This window comes from Aythya fuligula, chromosome W (genome assembly GCF_009819795.1).
Source record: "Aythya fuligula isolate bAytFul2 chromosome W, bAytFul2.pri, whole genome shotgun sequence".
In the NCBI taxonomy this organism is placed as follows: Eukaryota; Metazoa; Chordata; class Aves; order Anseriformes; family Anatidae; genus Aythya; species Aythya fuligula.
This window is the reverse complement of record NC_045594.1, coordinates 11293368-11318224: the sequence shown is the minus strand read 5'-3', so window position 1 is coordinate 11318224 and position 24857 is coordinate 11293368. Positions and strand designations below refer to the sequence as shown.

At 43.5% G+C, this 24857-nt stretch overlaps 1 protein-coding gene across 1 annotated transcript in view; it reads right to left on the bottom strand.

Moving 5' to 3' along the window:
• LOC116501425 (zinc finger SWIM domain-containing protein 6-like) overlaps positions 1-24857 on the bottom strand; it is a 225053-nt gene that overhangs the window by 70945 nt on the left and 129251 nt on the right. The window contains exon 5 of the mRNA XM_032206977.1: positions 4369-4548. Within this exon, the coding sequence (XP_032062868.1) occupies positions 4369-4548 (180 nt within the window). The remainder of the gene's footprint in view (positions 1-4368; positions 4549-24857) is intronic.

Sequence of the window (24857 nt, the reverse complement as noted above, 5' to 3'; positions counted from 1 at the left end):
TCCTCCATCCTTCCAGTAGCAGGGATCAATACTGAAAGGAACAGGTGAACCTATCTGATCAATACATGGCTCCGAGGCTGATGCCACCAACACAGTTTCAAGTTTCTTGATCATGGGAAGGTCTACATGACACCAAGCCTACTGACTCCTGATGGAGATCACCTTTATCTGAGGGAGAAAAGGATTTTTGTCCAGGAATTATCAGGGCTGATCAACAGGGCTTTAAAACTAGATTCGAAGGGGGAAAGGGACAAAACCAGGCCCACCAGAGAGACTGGACACCAATTTTTGAGGAACTGCATGCTGGGGAGGCCCTTCAGTCTGCCCCACAAAGGGCTGAGTTGAATGAAAAACATCTCAAATGTTTCTATACATACACACGCAGCATGAGAAATAAGCATTTCAGCTCCCTGAAATGCTTGTATACTAATGCGCGTAGTATGGGAAACAAACAGGAAGAACTGGAGATCTGCGTGCAGTCGCAAGGCTATGATCTCATTGCAATCATGGAGACATGGTGGGATAGCTCACATGACTGGAATGCTGTCATGGAAGGCTACGTGCTTTTTAGAAAAGACCAGACAGGAAAGCGAGGTGGTGGAGTTGCTCTTTATGTGAGAGAGCAACTGGAATGTGTGGAGCTCTGCCTGGGGGTGGATGAAGAGCGAGTTGAGAGCTTATGGGTAAGGATTAAAGGGCAGGCTACCACAGCTGACGCTGTTGTGGGTGTTTGCTACAGGTCACCTGATCAGGAAGAGGAGGTGGATGAAGCCTTCTTCAGACAGCTCCAAGTAGCCTCTCAGTCACAAGCCCTGGTTCTCATGGGAGATTTCAACCTCCCTGATATCTGCTGGGAAGACCACACAGCTGGGCACAAATAGTCCAGGAGGTTCCTGCAGTGCACTGATGACAAATTTTTGACGCAGGTGGTCAAAGACCAACAAGGAAAGGTGTGTTACTAGACCTTGTATTAACAAATGAGGAAGGATTAGTTGGAGATGTGAGGGTCAGTGAGCAGCCTTGGCCGCAATGACCATGATATGGTGGAGTTCAGGATCTTGCGAGGAGGAAGCAGGGCAAAAAGTAGGATTGCGACCCTGAACTTCAGGAGAGCAAACTTTGTCTTCTTCAGGGATCTACTTGAAAGAATTCCATGAGTTAGGTCCATGGAAGGAGGGGGGGTCCAAGACAGATGGTCAGTATTCAAGTATCACTTCCTCCAAGCTCAAGATTGGTGCGTCCCTATGAGCAAGAAAGCAAGCAAAGGGTACAGGAGATCTGCGTGGATGATCAGGAAGTTCCTGGCAAAGCTCAAAAAGAAGAAGGAAGTTTACAGCATGTGGAAAAGGGGGCAGGCGACTTGGACGGAATATAGGGATGCTGTCAGAGTATGCAGGGATGCGACAAGGAAGGCCAAGGCCCATTTGGAATTAGATCTGGCAATGGATGTCAAGGACAACAAGAAGGGCTTCTTCAAATACATCAGTAGAAAAAGGAAGACTGGGGAAAATGTCATCCCACTGCTGAATGGGGCTGGTACTCTGGTGACAAACTATATGGAGAAGGCAGAGTTGCTGAATGCCTTTTTTGCTTCAGTCTTTACTGCTATGACCAGCCCTCAGAAATCTCAGACCCTGGAGACAAGAGAGGAAGTCCGGAGAAAGGAGGACTTTCCCTTCTTCAAAGAGGCTCAGGTCAGAGATCATCTAAGCACACCTGACATCCACAAATCCATGAGCCCCAATGGCATGTACCCACAGGTGCTGAGGGAGCTGGCCAATGTTATTGCTAGGCCCCTCTCCATCATCTTTGAAAGGTTGTGGAGAACAGGAGAGGTGCCTGAGGACAGGAAGAGAGCCAATGTCATGCCAGTCTTCAAAATGGGCAAGAAGGAGCACCCAGGCAACTACTGGCCAGTCAGCCTCACCTCCATCCCTGGAAAGGTGATGGAACAGCTCATCCTGGAGGTCATCTCCATGCATGTGGAGGATAAGAAGGTGATCAGGAATTGTCAGCCTGGATTCACCAAGGGGAGATCATGCTTAACCAATCTGCTGTCCTTCTATCATGAGATGACTAGATGGGTAGATGAGGGGAGAGCGGTGGATGTGGTCTACCTTGACTTCAGCAAGGCTTTTGACACTGTCTCCCGTAACATCCTCATGGGCAAGCTCAGGAAGTGCAGGCTAGATGAGTGGACGGTGAGGGGGATTGATAATTGGCTGAATGGCAGAACTCAGAGAGTTGTGCTTAGTGATGCAGAATCTAGTTGGAGGCCTGTAGCTAGTGGTGTCCCCCAGGGGTCAGTACTGGGTCCAGTGTTGTTTAACTTATTCATCAATGACCTGGACAATGGAAGAGAGTGCACCTTCAGCAAGTTTGCTGATGACACAAAGCTTGGAGGAGTGGCTGATACCCCAGAAGGCTGTGCTGCCATTCAGAGGGATCTTAACAGGCTGGAGGGTTGGCCGATAGAAACCTTGTGAAGTTCAACAAGGGTAAGTGCAAGGTCCTGCACCTGGGGAGGAATAACTCCAAGCACCAGTACAGGTTGAGGGGTGAGCTGCAGAGAGGGACCTCGGAGTCCTGGTGGATAGCAGGCTGACCATGAGTCAGCAATATGCCCTTGTGGCCAAGTTGTCTAACGGTATCCTGAGCCGTATTTGGAAGAGTGTTGCCAGCAGGTCGAGGGAGGTGATCCTCCCCCTCTACTCAGCCCTGGTGAGGCCACACCCGGAGTATTGTGTCTAGTTCTGGGCTCCCCAGTGCAAGAGGGACATAGAACTACTGGAGCGAGTTCAGAGGATGGCTACAAAGATGATTAGAGGACTAGAACTCCTGTCATACAAGGACAGGCTGAGAGAACTGTGCCTGTTTAGCCTGGAAGAGAAGACTGTGGGGAGACCTCATTAATGTATATAAATATTTGAGGGGAGGGTGTCAAGAGGATGGAGCCGGTCTCTTTTCAGCTGTGCCCAGAGACAGGACGAGAGGCAACGGGCACAAACTGAAGCACAGGAGGTTCCGAATATGAGGGGGCACTTCTTTACTGTGAGGGTGACAGAGTACTGGAACAGGTTGCCCAGAGAGGCTGTGGAGTCTCCTTCTCTGGAGATATTCAAAACTTGACTGCATGCCATCCTGCGCAATGTGCTCTACATGATCTTAATTGGCAGGGAGGTTGGACTAGATGATCTGCAGAGGTCCCTTCCAACCTCGGCCATTCTGTGATTCTGTGTGACTTTCAGTCTTTCTCTTTGAAAAGTGATGTTAACTTTGAGCACTTGTTTAATTTTTTGTCATAAACATCTACAAATACTGTAGATAAAACAAGGTGCACTGAGGTCATGGGAGTGGCATAACCCTTACTGGGCATCTATCCATGGCAAAACCCCTCTGTCAATGTCATGTCCAAGTTGCCACTAGCCTGTCCAGGTTGGGCTGAACTTCAAGAAATCCAGAAAGCAAAAACCACCTCTTTAGGGAGTTATTTGGTGAATGAACTTCTAGCCCCAGCTAGCTGTGAGATTTATAAAGGAACTCTCTAACTATTTCCTTCGGAGGTAATCTTACAAAAAAAAGGACCAATGTAAAACCCATCTAAATTCACATCTGCCCCTCCCTCCCCAACATTTAATTTTAACTTTATCATAATTGTATGAAATATGTATCAAAATACTGAGGGTTTTGAGGATTATGAGGGTTTTTGTTCAAGGGAAATGTCTTGTGTTTTCCCCAGTAGCAATCTTTGTTTAGAGAGGACTGGACAAGGCTTCTGCTAGATTTAATAATCACATTTTTTATTAGAAAGCATGATACTGAATATACAGAGACCTCCAAGAAGGCAGTGCTGCCTCTACACCCCCCCCTCCCCAACCTGGCAATGCAGACTGCACAACACAGAACAGATCCTATAAATGGCTGCTTTACTTTTTCACCCACTCAGTTTAATGCAGTTGCAACTGATCTCTCTTTAAATAGGTATCAAAGGCTTTGTAACTGCAAACAAAATAAAAATCCCAATACCAGAAGGGACACAAGATTGTAGTCAAGCAAAGAAACAAGCTTTTACTTTGACATACTTCAAGGACATTCCATTTACATGCAATAAGTATTCAGAAGGACCAAGTGAAAAGCTAGAGGACCTAACTAAACACAAATACTTGCTTTGAAAACATCGCAGCCCCGGCATGAAAAAAACAATTTATCCTTCCTGCAAGGAAGTATTAGTGAAAATAAATTTGGCTGGTCTGTCCTTAATAAGAAAGTTACTTGTCCTAGTCCCAGGAAAGAGTGCTGAATTCTGCAAGGCTAGAGTATATAAGATAGATGTTATATGTTGCAGTCAGTGCATATATTTAGGCTTACCTTGGTTAGCATTTTCACCCCGAGGCAAAGCATTGGTTAAATTGGGCACCTCGTTTCCATGGTTTCCATCTTCCCAGGGGCAAACATCCACACTGTTCCATTTTTTCAGCTGTTTTAGCCAACTGGCCTTCTGCTCCAACTTGCAGTGGGGATTTAAAACTATACACATCCATAGAGCACCTGATTAAAAAAAAAATCGCTAAAATATGTTTTCTATTAAAAATGCAGCAGTCAATGACTAATTGCAAACTTCTATACTGTAATATATTTTTTTCTCCCCTACACTGCTTACTTCCCAGCTACACCTAGCACCAGGCAGGCTGAATTCCTGACTCAGAATGTGGCCCATCTGAAGCAGCTGAAAGAATGTACCAATCCAACCTTCTAAATTAAAAGGCATTAAGTTAGTCTTTTGTACCAGAAAATCCAGAGCTCACAAAACATGGTTCATCAGACAGGAGTATCAGTCAAAACCAAACAAGGATTCACATAAAGTTTCAGAATAAAATTACCCAAGTTTTTCTTCTAATTTTTGTATCAAGAGTGAATGTTTTCTACAAACAAGAACTATGTATCTTCCAGCTTCACATTAGAGGAACCAAACAAGTATGAGTAAAACATGTATTTTGTAAACACATACTTCTACACTCAAAACCCAGCAAAAGTACTGCTGATCATGTAATTCTTTTTACAAACACATCTGGATCTCAGGGACAAAGTAAACACTGGTTTTATGCAGTCTAATAGGGATATTTTTTACTGCAATTGCTTCAGTAATTTGGTTACACTTAAAAAAAAATTATACATGTTCTTTTTATGGAGCTCTAATTTACAGAAAGCTAGTTTCCTCTGACGCATACCTTTTTTTTTTTTTCTTTTTTTTTTTTTGCTACGTTTTTTATGTTTGCTATGCACACATACCATTACTTTAGAACCTGTTCCATGACACTATATAACATGGCAGGTATAAATACATCAGGGTTTCCAGCAACTATTTTCAAATTGAAAGATTTTTCTCTAAATCAGCTGTCTCTTCATCAGCATGAACTTTGACAGAAGCAAGAAGACATCTGAAAGCGCTATTTAGCAACAGTTCATTTTCTCATTAAGACCATGCCTTATACACTACAAGAGATTTAGAGAATATGCTTAAACTACAGGCTGGAAAAAAAAAGAATAAAAATACAGCTGGTTCTTCCAGGATAATAAAATTTTTCACATTCAAGTACTCTTTTGCTTACTAAAAATGCAAAATAGATATCCAGAGTACAGGCCATCACATTACATTCATTCCTAGAGTAGTTTGGCATGTTGATACGCCAAAACACAGGACCCAATGGAAACAGAGCCTGATCCTTAAGGTTGCAAATCCCCAGATATTCTGAACACTATGGAATGGGGAAGTAATAGCAAAGAAATCTGAACACCTCAAGAAAATAAGATACGGTACAGTGCAGAACACCAGAGGGAGATGCTGCACTAATGCAGATTATTGGTGCACATTTACAGTACAGCAAAACTTTTTTATTATTATTTTTTCTTTTTAAAGCATCTGAAGCTTTTCATGGGAGTGAGTAAAGCCAATACTGTTTTTAAAAACATTTTAAAATCAAATCATATGACTTTCTATTAGAAAACCTCTTCAACAAGCTTCACTCCCCAAACAGTCAAATTACAAATGTTTCTTATTATTAAGCGTCAGTGTATTCAGCACTGCTCAAGAGAGAAGGAATATATTTCTTGCAATCTGCAAAACAAAAGATGGAGGATATTGGAAAGCCTTAGAGAACAGTTAACTTGGATTTATTTTCAAAATCAAGTATTACTTGAAGGCATTGAAGAGACATCACACCTTTTAGCATCTTAAAAAAAAAAAGCCAATTTAATACTTTGTAGCCAGATTCCCAGTGCTTTCAGGCTGAAGCAAACAAAAAATAGACTATCTTAACTACATTTTGGAATAATTTCAGTCATAGGCAGAACACACACTACTGATTAAGCAATGCCCCTGCAAAACAAGTAGCCTTTTATTTTTCTGTGTTTCAAACACCACTAGAGAAAAAGGAATTAACTCGCCTTCTTCAGAAGCTCCACTATGCATACAGTGCATCTAGTGGACAGGAAAGGGAAGAGATAGCCAAAAGTACCAAAAACCTTTAAAAACTTATTTCATTTAAAGAGGGAAACTATGTCAATCTGTACTGGTTTCAGTTAGAACAGAATTTTCTTCCTAGTAGCTGGTGGAATGCTGTGTTTTGGCTCGGGATGAGAAGAGTGCTGATAACACCCCGATGTTTTAATTGTTGCAGAGCAGTGCTTATACCAAGCCAAGGACATCTCAGCTTCTTGCTCTGTCCTGCCAACAGGCAGGCTGGGGGTGCAGTAAGAGCTGGGAGGGGACAGACCCAGGACAGGTGACCCAAACTAGCCAAAGGGGTATTCCATACCATCTGACGTCATGCTAAACAATATATAGGGGTGGCTAGCCGGGGGAGGGGGCCGGACTGCTCGGGGTTAGGCTGGGCATCGGTCAGCGGGTGGTGAGCAATTGCATTGTGCATCACTTGTTTGTACATAGTAGTAGTAGTAGTACTATTATCACCTTTGTATTATTATTATTATTATTATTGTTATTATTATTATTGTTATTATTATTTTCCTGTCTTATTAAACTGTCTTTATCTCAACTCACGGGCTTCACTTTCCATTTCTCTCCCCCGTCCCAGAGAGGGAGGGGGAGGGTGAGCGAATGGCTGCGTGGTGTTTAACTGCAAGCCGGGTTAAACCACGACACAATCATAACTACATTGTTAGCAGTTCATCTCTGAAACCTAGGCAATTTTTATGCAAATGAAGCACAAGGACAAGTGTATTTATGAACCCCACACAAACCACTTCACATTTCAATAGAACCCAACTGCACCCTGCTCCCAGCGACTTCAGAGGAAGCCGTGTATGCATTTGAGCTCACTGAGGCCCTTGTGCAGCTTTCAAGGCTGCCCTATTGCCTGCAGGATGAGGGGTGCAAGACAAATCTACTCCCCTGAGAAGAGAAGGGAACAGAAAGAGCATTGCGCTCAACTCCTGTAGCATTACAAAGGCCACCATCTGGGAGAAGGTAGCATAATGCCAATAACCCCACACTCTTCAGCCTATTTGGGTTTCTGGTTTTTCTTGGTTGTTTTTTTTTTTGTTTGTTTGTTTTGTTTTGTTTTGTTTTGTTTTTCTTTCTTTCTTCCCCCTAGTGAGTGTGCACTTTCCTGTATTCATATTTCTTTCTCCTCCTCCCCAAGTGCCTTCACTTCTCCCCTAACATCAGCTCCATTCTGGCTCCTTCCATTCAGTGGTTCCCGTCTGGCTTCTAGCACTGAAAAGTCTGAGGAAAACATTCACTTCCTCCCAATTTTATTTTTATTTTTTTGACTTTCCACATGCCAACTGGAAGGACCCTGGAGAATATTCTTCCCTAAATGGGAAGAATCCACTGATGCTGCTCAGTGGAAGCCCCACTGAGCTGGCCCTTAAATGGCACCACCAACCTGAAGGCTTACACAGGCCTCAAACAAGATACTCTCTTTTCTGCCTAATAGCTCCTATGCTGGGAAACAGCCATTCTCCTCAAAATGCATACCTGCTTGTGTAGATGCAACCAATGCTACCTGCAACATGCACAAAGGACAGGGAGATCACTCACCAATTATTGTCACGAGCAAAACAGACTCAGCAGAGGGAGATTAATATAATTTATTACCCAACAGGCTAGATCAGTGAGAAACTAAAAGCAAACTAAAAACACCTTCCCCCCATCCACCCTCTTCTACATCCTCCCCCTGAGTGGCGCAGGGGAATGGGGAATGGGGAATGGGGGTTGCAGTCAGCGTATAGCACTTCGTCTCCGTCACTCCTTCATGGTCACTCTCTTCCTCTGCTCCAATGTGGGGTCCTTCCCATGGAATGCAATCATTCCCAAACTGATCCTACGTGGGCTTCCCACAGGCAGCAGTTCTTCAAGAACTGCTCCGAATATGGGTCCGTACCACAGGTTCCATCCGTCAGGAGTAAACTGCTCCAACATGGGTCCCCCCACAGGCAGCAGCTCCTGCCAGATCCCCTGCTCCTGCATGAGCTCCTCTCCACAGGCTACAGCTCTGGCCCAGAGTCTGCTCTTGCGGGGATTCTCCTCAGGCCGCAGCTTCCTTTAGGCCAGATCCACCTGCTCTACCATGAGCTCCTCCATGGGCTGCAGCTTAGAAATCTGCTCCGCTGTGGTACACCATGGACTGCAGGGGGACAACATGCTCCACCATGGTCCTCTCCACAGGCCACAGGGGAACTTCTGCTCCAGCACCTGGAGCACCTTCTCCCCCTCCTTCTGATCTGACAGCAGGGCTGTTTCTCACTCCTCACTCCTCTCTCTCTCCCAGCTGCTGTTCTGCAGCATTTATTTCCCTTTCTTAAATATGCTCTCACAGAGGTGCAAACAGCATCACTTATTGGCTCTGTTCTGGACAGCAGTGGGTCCCTTTTCAAGATGGCTGGAACTGGCCCTTATCTGACATGGGACAGCTTCCGGACTCTTCTCACAGAGACCACCCCTGCAGCCTCCTGCTACCACAGTCTTGCCACATAAACCCAATACACACAGCAGATAAATGGAAGATAAGTCATGCTGCAACTGCAATTTGATAATAATTTCACAGTGGAATTTTAGAACTGTCATATTATAGGGAGAAATTGCCTATTTTGGTTTCGTAACAATCCTCTTGGAAAAAGACAGCTTTGAACCTTTGGTTCAATCAGCCCTCTTTTTGGAAATGTGCAGTTGTCATTCATCTTTAGTATGTTCCATATCACCAAAAATAAAACAAAACAAAGCAAAACAAAACAGGTTACATTACTGCTTTATACAATGCATGCCTTTCTTTACATACAGGCGTACATCAATACATTTGAATTTCCCAGTAGACATCCATACTTCTGAATTCATCGGGGAGAAAGGGACAGCATTCCTTTACACTGACCTTTAAAAATGCAAACTGAAAAACACTAAGAGGCATCCAGTCACTATATAAGGTGTTGTAATAATTACACATCCTGTGTATGAATGTATGCATGAAGCTAAATGAAGTGAGAGGAATGTATGCATACTCTCCTTAGAGATTAAGCATTGCTCTGTTTTCAGAAATCCCATTATATTTTACTCCTCTGGGTGACTGATTTCATTCCTCCCAATCTGCTTTTCAATAAAATATCATGCTTCCTTGTCAGGGATGCTGTGTAACTAAACTTGGGTCAGTGTTTCCTCATTTTTAGTACCATGCAACCAGTAGCTGAAACTTGGACTTTGCCTTGGAATTTTACATTTAATATACTTAAGATCAATATGTTCATTTGCAAAAGTAAAATCTGCAAGGAACAGATTCACATCTACTTTGAAATTTCTTTGCTCTTTCCATTAATGCATATCTGTTTCTTTAAAAGTAACCCCCCAAGCTACCAGTTTAGTTGCATTTTATTGTTTCAAAGAAAATGGAACCAGGTAATCAAGATCATTCCCTTTGTGCAACAGACAACTCAGCTTCAGCACTTGCAGCACACTTGCCACTGTGTCCCATTTGAGCCTCATCAATTCAGTTACAAAAGCATCATTTTCCAGCACTGGGAGTGACAGAATAGAAACAATAATAGGAGAAAGAACCTATGACCCTTTTAAAATAGAAGGCTCACCAAAGGATTTTAAAGTGGTTTACATATTGATTTTAAACAGATACGCACTTTCACTGGGACAGCCACTTGGAAACCTCAAAGAAGGCAGTGTATATTATGTATTGATTCTTAACAAGAAGGAAAAGTGCCTTCAGAATGACTGGCAAAGCCATCTTCCTCTTCCAGGCATAGAGAGATCTCGGTTAGAACAAAGCATAATCAGGAGTCACAATGGAGAATGCTCCAATTAAATAGTTGCTTTTATGGAATAGTGAAGAAAGGCAAAGCACTTCAATACTGCTCTCTCCTCGATAAGAACCCCAAGGAAAAGTATTCACAGTATTCAGTTGGATCCAAGTAGCAATTTTATTCATAAAAAAAATTCCTTAATGCACTCTGGTTTCTCTATACAGCCTTCAGAAAAAAAGAAAAAAATAATAAAAAAATAAAAAAAGGGCTTGCTATGGGTGCTGTGTTTCTTGGAGTACAGAATCTTTCATTTTGTTCTAATTCATTATATTACTGAATTAAACTTTGATGTATTGGTCTCAAAAGTGCTTCATGCTGACTGCATTGTGTATCATAGTATAATCACTCCCCATGCATTTCACCCTAGCTGGTTCATTAATGTAATAGATTACCTACAGCACTGATGGCAAAAGGGAATCATTGCCCTTCTGCACACTGAACTCCAAATGTGCATTATAAGTAGTATAGGTGTAACACTAGGACCAAAAAAAACCCCATCTAGTTCCTTAAGTCTTCCTTTCTCTCACTGCATAGCTCTGCTCCAAGGGTTAAAGTCACGCATGTATTCAACTGAAACAGGTATTTACATTCTGAGATTTTATTTTAAGCTGTCATCAACTACATACTCTTATCTGTTTGTGTCAAGTAATGAAAACTGCTCTGGGCTTCCTATGTTTCAACTTCTAGCATAATGGAAATAGGAACTAACCAAGCACGTCTGTCATTTTGAATGAGCCTTTTGTTCTGGTCTTTGCTTTTTATAGTTTGCTTTATAAATTTCCATAACAGACACCCTGCCATTTTACCAAAGGGTTTCAAAAAGAACTGAAATTTGCTTGACACTGCAGTCTTCCTAAGACAGCACTTAAATATCTGTCACATGTCCATTAAATGCCCTTCTATTCACTTCTAGTACCCTATATCCATATCTGATCACTGTTGCAAGGTATGAGCTATTAATCCACAAATGCAGGGGAAAGTAAAAAGCACCTGCAAATTAACCTCATTGATTAATTTCCCTAACATTCACAAAACAATGAATCCATTTGCTCACAAACAATCCATTAAAGATAAAAGTGTTGCTAATACTAGCACAAATAATACAAAAATGCTCTTTTCTGAGCATCTTATCATGTTTCTTTGCATTTTTTTTTTTAAGCAGTTATCAATATTTACAGCTAGGTGGTGAACACAAAGTATACTCTTGCCCACAGAAGAGATTAGCTATCTTATCAATTATTTTAACTGGTAATTCACTCTCAGCAGTCACAATCTACTTTCAGAAACTTTGACAATTGTCAGAACAAAAGTTGGTGTGTCTACTAACTATAAATGCACTACCCTACCTCTACTTAAATTGATGAATGAATTCCTCTCACATTTAATTTTCCAAGGAAGATGTAAAATTGTAAAGTTTGAGAAGAACAAAACAAGATATTCATTAAAAAAATGGAGGGAAATATCTCTCATTCTTCAAAAAAGTGGAGCAGCTGCAAATACTCCATTGCATAGTGGGAATAGTCAGAAAAAAATATGTCACAGAATAAAAGAATCATCTAGGTTGGAAGAGACCTCCAAGATCTCCTAGGCCAACCTCTGACCTAACACTAACAAGTCCTCCACTAAACCATATCACTAAGCTCTACATCTAAACGTCTTTTAAAGACCTCCAGGGATGGTGCACTTCCCTGGGCACCCCATTCCAATGCCTAACAACCCTTTCGGTAAAGAAGTTCTTCCTAATATCCAACCTAAAACGTCCCTGGCGCAACTTTAGCCCATTCCCCCTCGTCCTGTCACCAGGCACAAGGGAGAATAAACCAATCCCCACCTCGCTACAGCCTCCTTAAGGTACCTGCAGAGAGCAATAAGGTCACCCCTGAGCCTCCTCTCCTCCGGGCTGAACAACCCCAGCTCCCTCAGCCGCTCCTCGTAAGACTTGTTCTCCAGACCCCTCACCAGCTTCGTCGCCCTTCTCTGGACTCGCTCAAGCACCTCCATGTCCTTCTTATAGCGAGGGGCACAAAACTGAACACAGTACTCGAGGTGCAGCCTCACCAGAGCTGAGTACAGGGGGACAATCACTTCCCTAGTCCTGCTGGCCACACTGTTTCTTATGCAAGACAGGATGCCGTTGGCCTTCTTGGCCACCTGAGCACACTGCTGGCTCATATTCAGCCGACTATCAAACAATACTCCCAGGTCCTTCTCCGCCTGGCAGCTTTCCAACCACTCATCTCCCAGCCTGTAGCTCTGCTTGGGGTTGTTGCGCCCCAGGTGCAGGACCCGGCACTTGGCCTTGTTAAACTTCATACAGTTGGCCTCAGCCCATTGGTCCAGCCTATCCAGATCCTCCTGCAGAGCCTTCCTACCTTCGAGCAGATCGACACACACACCTAACTTGGTGTCATCTGCGAACTTACTGAGGGTGCACTCAATCCCCTCATCCAGGTCATCGATAAAGATATTGAAGAGAACTGGTCCTAGTACCGAGCCCTGGGGGACTCCACTAGTGACTGGCCTCCAACTGTATTTAACCCCATTCACCACGACTCTTTGGGCCCGGCTATCCAGCCAGTTTTTAACCCAACGAAGCGTACGCCAGTCCAAGCCATGAGCAGACAGTTTCTGTAGGAGAATACTGTGGGAAACAGTGTCAAAAGCCTTACTGAATTCAAGGTAAACCACATCCACAGCCTTTCCCTCATCCACTAAGTGCGTCACTTTGTCATAGAAGGAGATCAGGTTCATCAAGCAGGACCTGCCTTTCATAAACTCATGCTGACTGGGCCTGATCGCCTGCTTGCCCTGCAAGTGCCACGTGATGACACTCAAGATAATCTGTTCCATGAGCTTCCCTGGCACTGAAGTCAAACTAACAGGCCTATAGTTTCCCAGGTCTACCCTCTGGCCCTTCTTGTAGATGGGCATCACGTTTGCTATCCGCCAGTCGACTGGGACCTCCCCGAAAGCCAGGACTGTTGATAAATGATGGAAAACAGCTTGGCCATCTCTTCCTCCTGTTCTCTCAGTACCCTCAGGTGGAACCCAACCAGCCCCATCAACTTGCGTACATCTAAGTGCATTACTGCAGATGCCAGTAATCTACTGTTGGTAATGAAGGAGGAAGGAAATCACCCTCAGAAAAGACAGACAGAATTCATCTCTACAGAATGGCAGCCTGGTTTCATTCACTGGGGAAATGAAGGTGACAACAACAATTGAGACACTCTAGGGTCGTGACAGCAGTTTCTTTAAGTTATCATCCATAACTCAGGCCTTAGAGCAGCAAAACGATCTTGTGATGCTAACTCGGAAGTATTGTTAATTTAGTGCCTCCAGTAGCAAATGCACTGATATATATTAACAGCTTATTCTGTGAAAGAGCAGATGCAACTTTAAGTGCATGAACTGCAGGTATACATTTTGTAACTGTATGGCAACCACACCACGGCAGCTAAGACTAAACAAATCAACAGTAAGAAAAGGATTACCATTTAAGCAAGGACAGCCTATTGAATATGATACAGTTGTAGAGACAAATATCTAAACTATCACTCCACCTAGAAAGCTCATGATGGAGCAACATGGATGTTCCTACAGCTTTCACTTCAAGCCCAAAATGTAATATGTGCAATTGATTCATATGAACTAAGAAACTTTAAGGTAACTTTATTTTCTGAAGGTGTGGGGCATTAATACTCTCTTCAACATTAAGACAGAACATGATTCAATTAGAATTTCAGATACACAAAGTAATCATGTAAATATGGCTATGTGCCTAGCACTCAAATCTGAAAATTACAGCTTTGCTATACCATTTCAGAAATAGCACAAAATATGGGGAAAAGAGCATATTTCTGCTGTAAAGCTGATCCTAAAAAGGGATTGCACAAAATATGCAGCTTCAGAGAAATGGTGTTAGAGCACAAAAACTGTAATGAATGCTTAACTTTAGTGATTGTTTTTCATGGCAGCCCTGAAGTAGTCACCAAATCTGGCATCAGGAAGAATTTCTCTAGGAGCATATTGGCAATAACCCTAGCTGCTTCTGTCCTTTTCTCCCCTCCCTTAAGTACTAAGCAGAGATAATCTGTTAAGAACAGCTGGCATGTCCCATTCATACAAGTTTGTCTCTCTAATCGCAAAGGGGAGGAATGCCTGAGATAGAAAAATAGATGGAGAACAGCTTCATTTAGTTAAGGTTAAAAGAATAAAACTTGGTATTTTCTAGAGATAAATATAAACTTGTATCAGAAAAAAGTCAGTGGTTTTTGAATCAAAGAAGCATTATTTAAAATTTAACAATTTAAAATGAAACATGCATATTACATGAAGTTTCTTCACAGCAAAGACAGGCAGGAAGATATAAAGATACTTATAACAGGGAACTTCTGCTGAGTCTCTGGAAGAAAAGGAGAATTTAAGTCCGGTGGAAGAAGGGACAGGCAACTCAGGGAGAGTACAAGGAAGTTGCTAGCATAGGCAGAGAAAAAATCAGGAAGGCTAAGGCCCAGCACGAGCTCAACCTGGCCACTATAGTTAAAGATAACAAAAATGTTTTTATAAATATATTAACGGTAAGAGGATGGTCAAGGAGAATCCCGATCCTTTCCTGGATGCAGGGGGGAACATGACTACTGAGGATAAGGAAAAGGATGAGGTTCTTAATGCCTTCTTTACATCTGTTTTTACTAGCCAGACCACTTATCCTCGGGGTACTCAGCCTCCCAAACTGAAAGTCTGGGATGGGGAGCAGAAGAAATCCCCCGTGATTCAGGTAGAAACAGTTAGAGACCTGCTACTCCACCTGGACTGTCACAAGTCCATGAGGCCAGAAAGGATTCACCCAAGGGTGTTGAGGGAGTTGGTGGATATGATTGTTGAGCCTCTTTCCATCATCTATCACAGATCATGGTCATCCAAAGAGGTCCCGGGTGACTGGAGACTTGATAATGTGACTCCCATCTATCAGAAGGGTCGTAAGGAGGACCTGGGGAACTACAGGCCTGTCAGCTTGACCTTGGTGCTAGGAAAGGTGATGGAACAGGTCATCTTCAGTGTAATCACACAGCATGTGCAAGACAACCAGGGGCTCAGGCCCAGCCAGCATGGGTTCATAAAAGGCAAGTCCTGCCTGACCAACCTCATCTCCTTCTATGACCAGGTGACCCGCCTGGGGGATGAGGGAAAGGCTGTTGACATAGTCTACCTAGACTTCAGCAAGGCCTTTGACATGGTCTCCCACAGTATTCTCCTGGAGAAGCTGGCAGCCTGTGGCTTGGACAGGTACACTCTTTGCTGGATGGCCGGGCCCAGAGTGGTGAATGGAGTGAAATCCAGCTGGCGACTGGTCACAAGTGGAGTTCCCCAGGGGTTGGTGTTGGGGCCCATCCTCCTTAATACCTTTATTGATGATTTGGATTAGGGAATTGAGTGCACTCTCAGTAAGACTGCAGATGACACCAAGTTCGGGGAAAGAATGTCAGAGGGTAGGAAGGCCTTGCAGAGGGACCTGGACAGGTTGGATCGATGGGCAGAGGCCAATGGGATGAGGTTCAACATGGCTAAGTTCCAGGTCCTGCACTTTGGTCACAACAACCCCATGCAACACCGCAGGCTTGGGGCACAGTGGCTGGAAAGCTGTGGAGAGGAAAAGGATCTGGGGGTGTTGGTCAATGTTTGCCTGAACATGAGCCAGCAGTGTGCCCAGGTGGCCAAGAAGGCCAATGGCATCCTGGCTTGTATCAGAAATAGTGTTTTGAGCCCCTCACTTCAAGAAAGACATCGAGGACCTGGAGCATGTCCAGAGAAGGGCTATGAAGCTGGTGAAGGGTCTGTAACACAAGTCTTATGCAGAGCAGGTGAGGGAACTGGGGTTGTTTAGTCTGGAGGAGAGGAGGCTCAGGGGAGACCTTATTGCTCTCTACAGCTACCTGAAAGGAAGTTATAGGGAGCTGGGGGTCGGCCTCTTCTCGCAGATAACCACTGATAGGACTAGAGGGAATGGCCTCAAGTTGCGCCAGGGGAGTTTTAGGTTGGAAATAAGGAGCCATTTCTTCTCAGAAAGAGTAGTCAGGCACTGGAATGGGTTGCCCAGGGAGGTGGTGGAGTCACCATCCCTGGGGGTGTTTAAAGAAAAGTTGGACCTTAGGGACATGGTTTAGTGGGTGATATTGGTGGTATGGGGATGGTTTGACCAGATGATTTTGGAGGTCTTTTCCAACCTTAATGATTCTGTGATTCTATGGTTCTATGATTCTATAATACTGAAAATTGTAGTTCTCAAAAATAAATAAATAATGATAATAACCTGATCCTGTAATCTACATGTTCACAGACTTTTGGGCTCCATCTCTGTTCCAAGCAGTAGATACTTGTGTCTTATATTCTTCTACTCGACTGCTTTCAACAGATCAGACTCCTGGGATTTAATTTAACAGTTTCAACTTTATTAATCTGTCTCAAGAGCGGCCTCACTTTGATAACAGTAGGTACTCCAATTATGGCTAGGTTTAGGGTTGACAAGTATAATGATTCATTTGTGGCAAATGAGAAGCAATAAAATGTTGCATTAAAGTTTTACAGCTTTAAAAATGTGGTCACTTTTTTCATTTAATTTGTCACTTAGCTTTTACTAAGAGAACATTTAAACTGCAGTAAAAGGCAAATGGGGCTTTTAGTTTAAATGTAATCACCATATTTAAATGATTTGTGGTAGTGCAGTGTCTGAGTGAGAATGCTTGTTTCACAGTGGGCCCTGATGGTGATATGTGACATTTGTATTCAGATCCTGTATTATCCATGTGGCTAAATGCCTTTCAATTTCATTTCACATCCAGAAGCCTGCAGAAAACACCAATTAACTTGGAGATCCCATTTACCAACAAAACCCAGCTTTTTCTCAATATCTGGCATCTGGCAGTGCTCAACATTTAATTTCAAAGCAGAGCTTTGCAGTCATCATGATCCCTGTGCTGGGGCACAAAGTCAAATTTTACCTTTTGATTAAAGAAATATTTTTACTTTTGTAGGCCACAAGCGACTTTTACTTACTTTTGATGTATGAATATTAAAGAATTACTGCTGTAGTAAGATTGCACAGAGCATGTTGTTCCCTCTAAACTACAAAGGTTAACTGACCTTTCCTTGAAATAAGAGATCTCAGTTCAACAGGCATCAGCAGATATTTATTGTGCATTTCCATATTCCTCCATTTTGTCAATGCAAATTAATTAAAAGGCAAACCAAGGGGCTTCGGATAATTAATCATTCCAGTAGACTGAAGTCTTCAACCATGGTTGCTGAGAGTTAAACATCTAAAGATCAGCATGTGGAATTTAACTACCAAGACATCATTTATACAACAACAAAGTGCAGAATTCCAGCTCAGCTCTAAACTCTGAAAAGTGCATTCACATATTACTGTCACAAATTGGAAGTGTTCACCAGTGCATCACTTAAGTCACATATACATTCTTCTACCATGAGAAGTGTATGAACAAGGCTTACAGCTTCAGCTTGTAATCATGATACTTCCAATACTGCACCTTCAGAGTTCTGTAAGTAACATTTAGCTCAACCAATTCTTTGACATACACTAGGGGAAAAATATGAGCAGAATTATTATATTCTTCCTCTTGATCTTGATCTAAAGACTTCAAAAAAAAAAAAAAAAGCCATAGTGTCCTGGTTTCAGTTAGGACAGAGTTAATTTTCTTCCTAGTAGCTGGTAGAATGCTATGTTTTGGCTTAGGATGAGAAGAGTGCTGATAACATGCTGATGTTTTAATTGTTGCAGAGCAGTGCTTACACCAAGCCAAGGACATCTCAGCTTCTTGCTCTGTCCTGCCAACGGGCAGGCTGGGGGTTCAGCAAGAGCTGGGAGGGGACAGACCCAGGACAGGTGACCCAAACTGGCCAAAGGGGTATTCCATACCACCTGACGTCATGCTAAACAATATATAGGGGTGGCTAGCCGGGGGGAGAAGGGCTGGACTGCTCGGGGTTAGGCTGGGCATCAGTCAGCGGGTGGTGAGCAATTGCATTGTGCATCACTTGTTTGTACACATTATTAGTAGTGGTACTATTATCATCATTATTGTTATTATTATTATTGTTATTATTATTTTTCTGTCTTAATAAACTGTCTTTATCTCAACTCACAGGCTTCACTTTCCCGTTTGTCTTCCCCATCCCAGAGAGGGAGGGGGGAGGGTGAGCAAACAGCTGTGTGGTGTTTAGCTGCCAGCCGGGTTAAACCACAACACATAGTTAACTTGAGACCATTGGAACTGTAAATTGCTTACCGAATTAGGACTTTATATTAGAAAATTGCCAGGCTTACACTTAGATGTGAAGTATTTTAACTTATTTTATTATTTTTTAAATCAGCATCTTTGAACACTCAAACCCAATCTGACTTCTACTGAAGTCAACACAATTTACTTCAGTAGAAACAGATCAGAGACCAGTGTGTCCTTCCAGTACCCTTGCCAAATTGCCTTGCAATTTGTCCTGGTTTCAGGTAGGATAGAGTTAATTTTCCTCCTATTAGTAGCTGGTAGGGTGCTATATTTTGGATTTAGGATGAGAAGAATGTTGATAACACACTAATGTTTTAATTGTTGCACAGCAGTGCTTACACTAAGCCAAGGACATTTCAGCTTCTTGCTCTGTCCTGCCAGCGGGCAGGCTAGGAGTGCAGAAGGAGCTGGGAGGGGACAGACCCAGGACAGGTGACCCAAACTGGCCAAAGGGGTATTCCATACCATCTGACGTCATGCTGAACAATTAATATGGGGGGGGCTGGCCGGGGCAGGGGGACAGGCTGCTCGGGGATAGGCTGGGCATCAGTCAACGGGTGGTGACCAATTGCATTGTACATCACTTGTTTTATACACATTATTATTAGTAGTACTATTATCATTATTTTTATTTTTATTTTTATTTTTTTCCTGTCTTAATAAACTGTCTTTATCTCAACCCACAGGCTTCATTTTCTTCATTCTCTCCCCCGTCCCAGAGAGGGAGGGGGGAGGGTGAGTGAATGGCTGTGTGGTGCTTAGCTGCCAGCTGGGTTAAACCACAACACAATTAAAGTTTAATGAAAGGCTCAAGTGACCCAGTCGAGGAGCAAAGCTGATGTTATTTAAATATGTTTAAAAACCTATGCCAGGGTGGAACTGACAAAGTGGCCATATGCCTGGCAGTTGGCAGACAGCATACCAGAGCAAGGAAACAAGCCTTTATTAAGCAGTCTATATTTACATACTTTATATGTCTTAAAATCTTCCATAACTACAATGTTAAATTGCTACCTACCCATGAAATGTGAGATTGTAGATAAAGTGATTTTTTTTAAAAAACACATACATATATGCTACTCTCAGATTACTCTGAACAGATAATACAAGAAGTATGCAAAGGCCTGTTCCACTCCCTTTATTGATATTTTAGTTCCCTGACAGCCTAGAAGATTATGACAAGACAGGAAACCAACATTATTTTAGAACATGATGATACCATCATCATCATTTAACCCCATGTCTGAGTTCTTTCTGCCACTACTTGCACAGATTGTGGGTTTCCAGGGATATCCTGCTCATTCTTCTGTAGTTTGCTATTTCAACTCTGGCCTCCATTAAAACCTCCTTTGACTTTTGAACATTCACATTTCTTTACAGATACATGTTTCACTTGGAAAAAGGGATGTTTAACTTGAGTGAAACTCATGTGAGATCCTAGCAAAAATACTGCAGCAGCTCGTACTTTTCGCACAAGATAGGAGTCAAGCTGGAGAGATTCATCCAATTAAGAGCATTTTTCATGGAACTTGCTAAGCACGAGTGGAAGGAAACCTACCAGTGTGGGGAAGAAATGAACACTTTAGCACCATGAACACAAGCTGGAGGTGGAAGAACCAAGTTGTGTTCTGCCTTTAGCCTACTACATACCCAATGTGATTGCAATGTATTTGCAATTGAAACTGTTACAGGATCAAAATATTTTGATATTATTAGAGGAGATAGAACAGTGCAGGACTGAAACAGCAGGGTCTGCCTCAGATTAAAATATAGCAGTTGAAATAGTGGTGAAGCTGGAGATTGCACTGTAGCTTTCTGGAAGTGGCAAGAATAATTCTGATTAAACAGAGGTAAACTAATCAATTCAATTAATCTAAAATATTGCTTATTTGATGCTGGAAGCAGATAGATTCCACTTCTTTCACCTTCAGATAACATCATCTTCTTGGCAGCAGCTAATATGAAACAGATGAAACAAGAAGATTTAATATAACCATTTAATGTTTATTGGCAGCATGTGGTAAGACTGCTACAGGTAACAGATAGAGAACATACTTCTGTCTCTCCCACCACCTACCAGCTCAACCCACATAAGCAACGAAGCATGAGACCCTACAATTTTCAGTACGGTAGGATATAATTTCACTGCATGTATGTCCAGCTAAGCACATGCTCTGTTTGGCAAAAGGTACTATTCCTCAAGCTGAAGTGTCATAAAAATGACATACTAAAAAGTTGTTACACGTAAGGCAAAGTAGTTATATCTATACTCTTTCTAACAGAGCTTTTCTTGCTCTGATATTAAGGCTTTCCACCACAGAAGTTGTCCTGGTTTCAGCTTGGACAGAGTTAATTTTCCTCCTAGTAGCTGGTAGGGTGCTGTGTTTAGGATTTAGGATGAGAATAATGTTGATATCACACTGATGTTTTAATTGTTGCAGAGCAGTGCTTACACTAAGCCAAGGACTTTTCAGCTTCTTGCTCTGTCCTGTCAGCGAGCAGGCTGGGGGTGCAGAAGAGATTCCATACCATCAGATGTCATGCTGAACTATTAATATGGGGGGGCTGACCAGGGTTGGGGGACTGGCTGGGCATAAGTCAGCGGGTGGTGAGCAATTGCATTGTGCATCACTTGTTTTGTACACATTATTATTATAGTACTATTATCATTATTATTATTTTCCTTTCTTTTCTGCCCTAATAAACTGTCTGTATCTCAACTCACAGGCTTTCATTTCCTTCTAATTCTCTCCCCCCATCTATGAGAGTGAGGGGAGAGGGTGAGCGAACGGATGTGTGGTGCTTAGCTGCCGTCCAGGTTAAACCACAACAGTCCTTTTGGCGCCCAACGTGGGGCTCGAAGGGTTGAGATAACGACAGATCTGACCAGAGTGTGTTAAACTAAAATTGGTACAAGTGTTAGACCTGCTTAATAGTTGCTAGTCACAATGTCGATTCCTTTGATCTCATGTCTGCTGTGCTTGTTTTCCAAATTGAGTTATATAGCATATTACTTACTGTATGTGTTCCCTGTCATGCTGTTTATCCTTTCCAGGGCCTGGTTTAAGATCACTATGTTACTGTGCGGTGTAACAATGGCTTATGATATGATAAAATTGCTGGTCATGAGATGAACCTGGTATTTGTACTCAGTACTGCTGTCAACTCCATACTTTGGAAACCATATCTCATAATCTATTAACAATTACACCTATTGCCTTTTTTCGTCAGGGAGACAATCTATGGAAGGGACTGGGGGAGATATTTTTTCCCACTTGTTCACTCTCCCTTTCTCCTTCACCACCCTCTTATCCTCTGAGCTTGTTACAATAGTTCTCCAAGATTTTGAATATCCTTGGGATACTCAGACCAGCATGTTCTTGTTGTTATGTCTCCTGAATGCACTTCAAGTTTTCTTTAAGGTTAAACAACTACTTAGGAATGCCATCCAGAGATCTGTCCTGAGGCGGGATAGTTGTGAGTGGCAGGAAGTCTGGGAGGATATGGGCAGGTTTCTAGAGCAGTGGGCACCTCCAGTGTTTTGGAAATTCACCCCTAGAACAACTGCACAATCCTAAAAAACTGGTAGAATGCTTGAAAAAGGGGTGTCATCACTCTGGCAGTTCCAAAAAGACACAAATCACTGCAACGTGCTAGGGTCTGGTCTATGCCTATCAAGCTGCAGTTGATGTCACTATAACCCTAGTGACAGACCTTGCGGTCACTCCAAACCCTGCAGCCACTCCAACCCCTACGAGGGGCCCTGCGGCCTCTCCAGCTCCTGCGGCCACTCCAGCCTCTGCAGCAACTCCAACCATGGTGACAGGCTCAGTGGTTGTTCTAAACCTTGTGACGGTCCCTGCAGCTGTCCTAACCCGTGTGATTGGCCCAGCAGCCGTTCAAAGCCCTATGAGGGGCCCTGTGGCTGTTCCAACCGCTGCGATGGGCCCAGCGGCTGGGTCAGGGAAATGGACTGTAGCAGTGCACGTTGCCCCTGTAACCATGATGAAACAATGGATGAGAAAGTCAGGTCATTTAGAACGCAGAGGAACTCCTACTCAGACTGGGGAGGAAGACAACGACGAGATAGGCTACTCCGCAGTATCTGGGCCATCACACAAAGGAGATGAAGAGGAACATATCATAAAAGCATCAGTAACTACCCAAGGCCTATCCCAGCATGAGCTACGAGATATTTGAAAGGATTTTAGTCGTTGTCCAGATGAGCACCTTGTCACCTGGCTGCTCCAGTGCTGGGACACTGGAGCCAATAGTCTGTAATTAGGGGGCAGGGAAGCCAGGTGGCTGGGATCCCTTGCTAGGAATGCAGGCACTGACAAAGCCATTGGAAAAGGAGCACAAATCTTCACCCTCTGGTGGCATCTCCTGTCAGGGCTGAAGGAAAGGTATCCCTGCAAGGAAGATCTTGTATGTCAACCAGGAAAATGGACCACTGTGGAGAAGGGAATCCAGTACCTGAGGGAATTAGCTGTAGGGGAGGTGATTTATGAGGCTCTAGACAACAAACAGCTATCCAAAGATCCAGATGAAGTCAAGTGTACAGCACCCATGTGGCAGAATTTTGTACTGAGTGCACCATCATCATATGCCAGCTCACTGGCAGTAATGACCTGGAAAGACCATGAGGAACCCACAGTGGATGAAGTGGCTAAACAACTCCGGTGGTACCAAGAAAGTCTCTCCTCTTCCTTACAGGCCTGCATCTCAGCTGTGGAAAAACTTTCTCGAGAGTTCCACCAACTAAAAGAGAATACTTTGGAGAAACTTTCTGAAGTTTCCAACCAACTCAGAGAGAATTTATCGTCTTCCCCACCTGTACAATCCAGTGTCTCAGCTATCAGGGTCAAGCATCCTTCTGTTCAAGGAAGAAGATTTTGTGGGTACACAGGTACTACCTGTGCCACCCTGTGGTTTTACCTACGTGATCATGGAGAGGACATGAGAAAATGGGATGGAAAATCTACCCCAACCCTAGAGGCATGGATACTTGAGATGCAAAAAAAAACAGTGACAAAAGGGGGGTTTCTCTGAGAAACTTGCTGTTTCTAGCAGGCAGTCCCCCAGACACAGTAATGAATATTATGACCAGGATCAGAGGGGCCCTGCCTCAAGCCAGCAGAAGAAAGGGAAAATTTAATTTATTGGACTGTGTGGATTCGATGGCCTGGCATGTCAGACCCAAGGCTTTAGTAGATGCAGGTGCACAGTGTACTGTAATACCATCAAGCTTATAAAGGGCCAGAACCCATCCGTATTTCTGGAGGGACAGGGGGATCCCAGCAGTTGACTGTATTGGAGGCTGAAGTGAGTCTAACTGGGAATGAGTGGAAAAAGCACCGTAGTGTGACTGGCCCGGATGCTCCATGTATCCTTGCCATAGACTGTCTTAGAAGAGGATATTTCCAGGACCCAAAAGGGTTCTGGTAGGCTTTTGGCATAGCTGCCTTAGAGACAGAGGGCATTAAACACTTGTCTACCTTGCCCGGTCTCTCAGAGGACCCTTCTGTTGTGGGGTTGCTGAGGGTCGAAGAACAGCAGGTGTCAATCACTACCACAACTGTGCACCAGCGGCAATATCACACCAACCGAGACTACCTGATTCCCATCCATAAGCTGGTTCATCAGCTAGACCGCCAAGGAGTGATCAGCAAGACTCATTCACCTTTTAATAGTCCCATATGGCCAGTGTGAAAGTCTAATGCTTCAGTGAACAATTGCTGAACAATTAATATGGGCGTTGGCCGGGGTGGGGGGACGGGCTGCTCAGGGTTAGGCTGGGCATCGGTCAGTGGGTGGTGAGCAATTGCACTGTGTATCACTTGTTTGTACACATTTGTCCTGGTTTCAGTTAGAACAGAATTAATTTTCTTCCTAGTAGCTGGTGGAATGCTGTGTTTTGGCTTAGGATGAGAAGAGTGCTGATAACACCCCGATGTTTTAATTGTTGCAGAGCAGTGCTTATACCAAGCCAAGGACATCTCAGCCTTTTGCTCTGTCCTGCCAACAGGCAGGCTGGGGGTGCAGTAAGAGCTGGGAGGGGACAGACCCAGGACAGGTGACCCAAACTGGCCAAAGGGGTATTCCATACCATCTGACGTCATGCTAAACAATATAAAGGGGTGGCTAGCCGGGGGGAGGGGGCCGGACTGCTCGGGGTTAGGCTGGGCATCGGTCAGCGGGTGGTGAGCAATTGCATTGTGCATCACT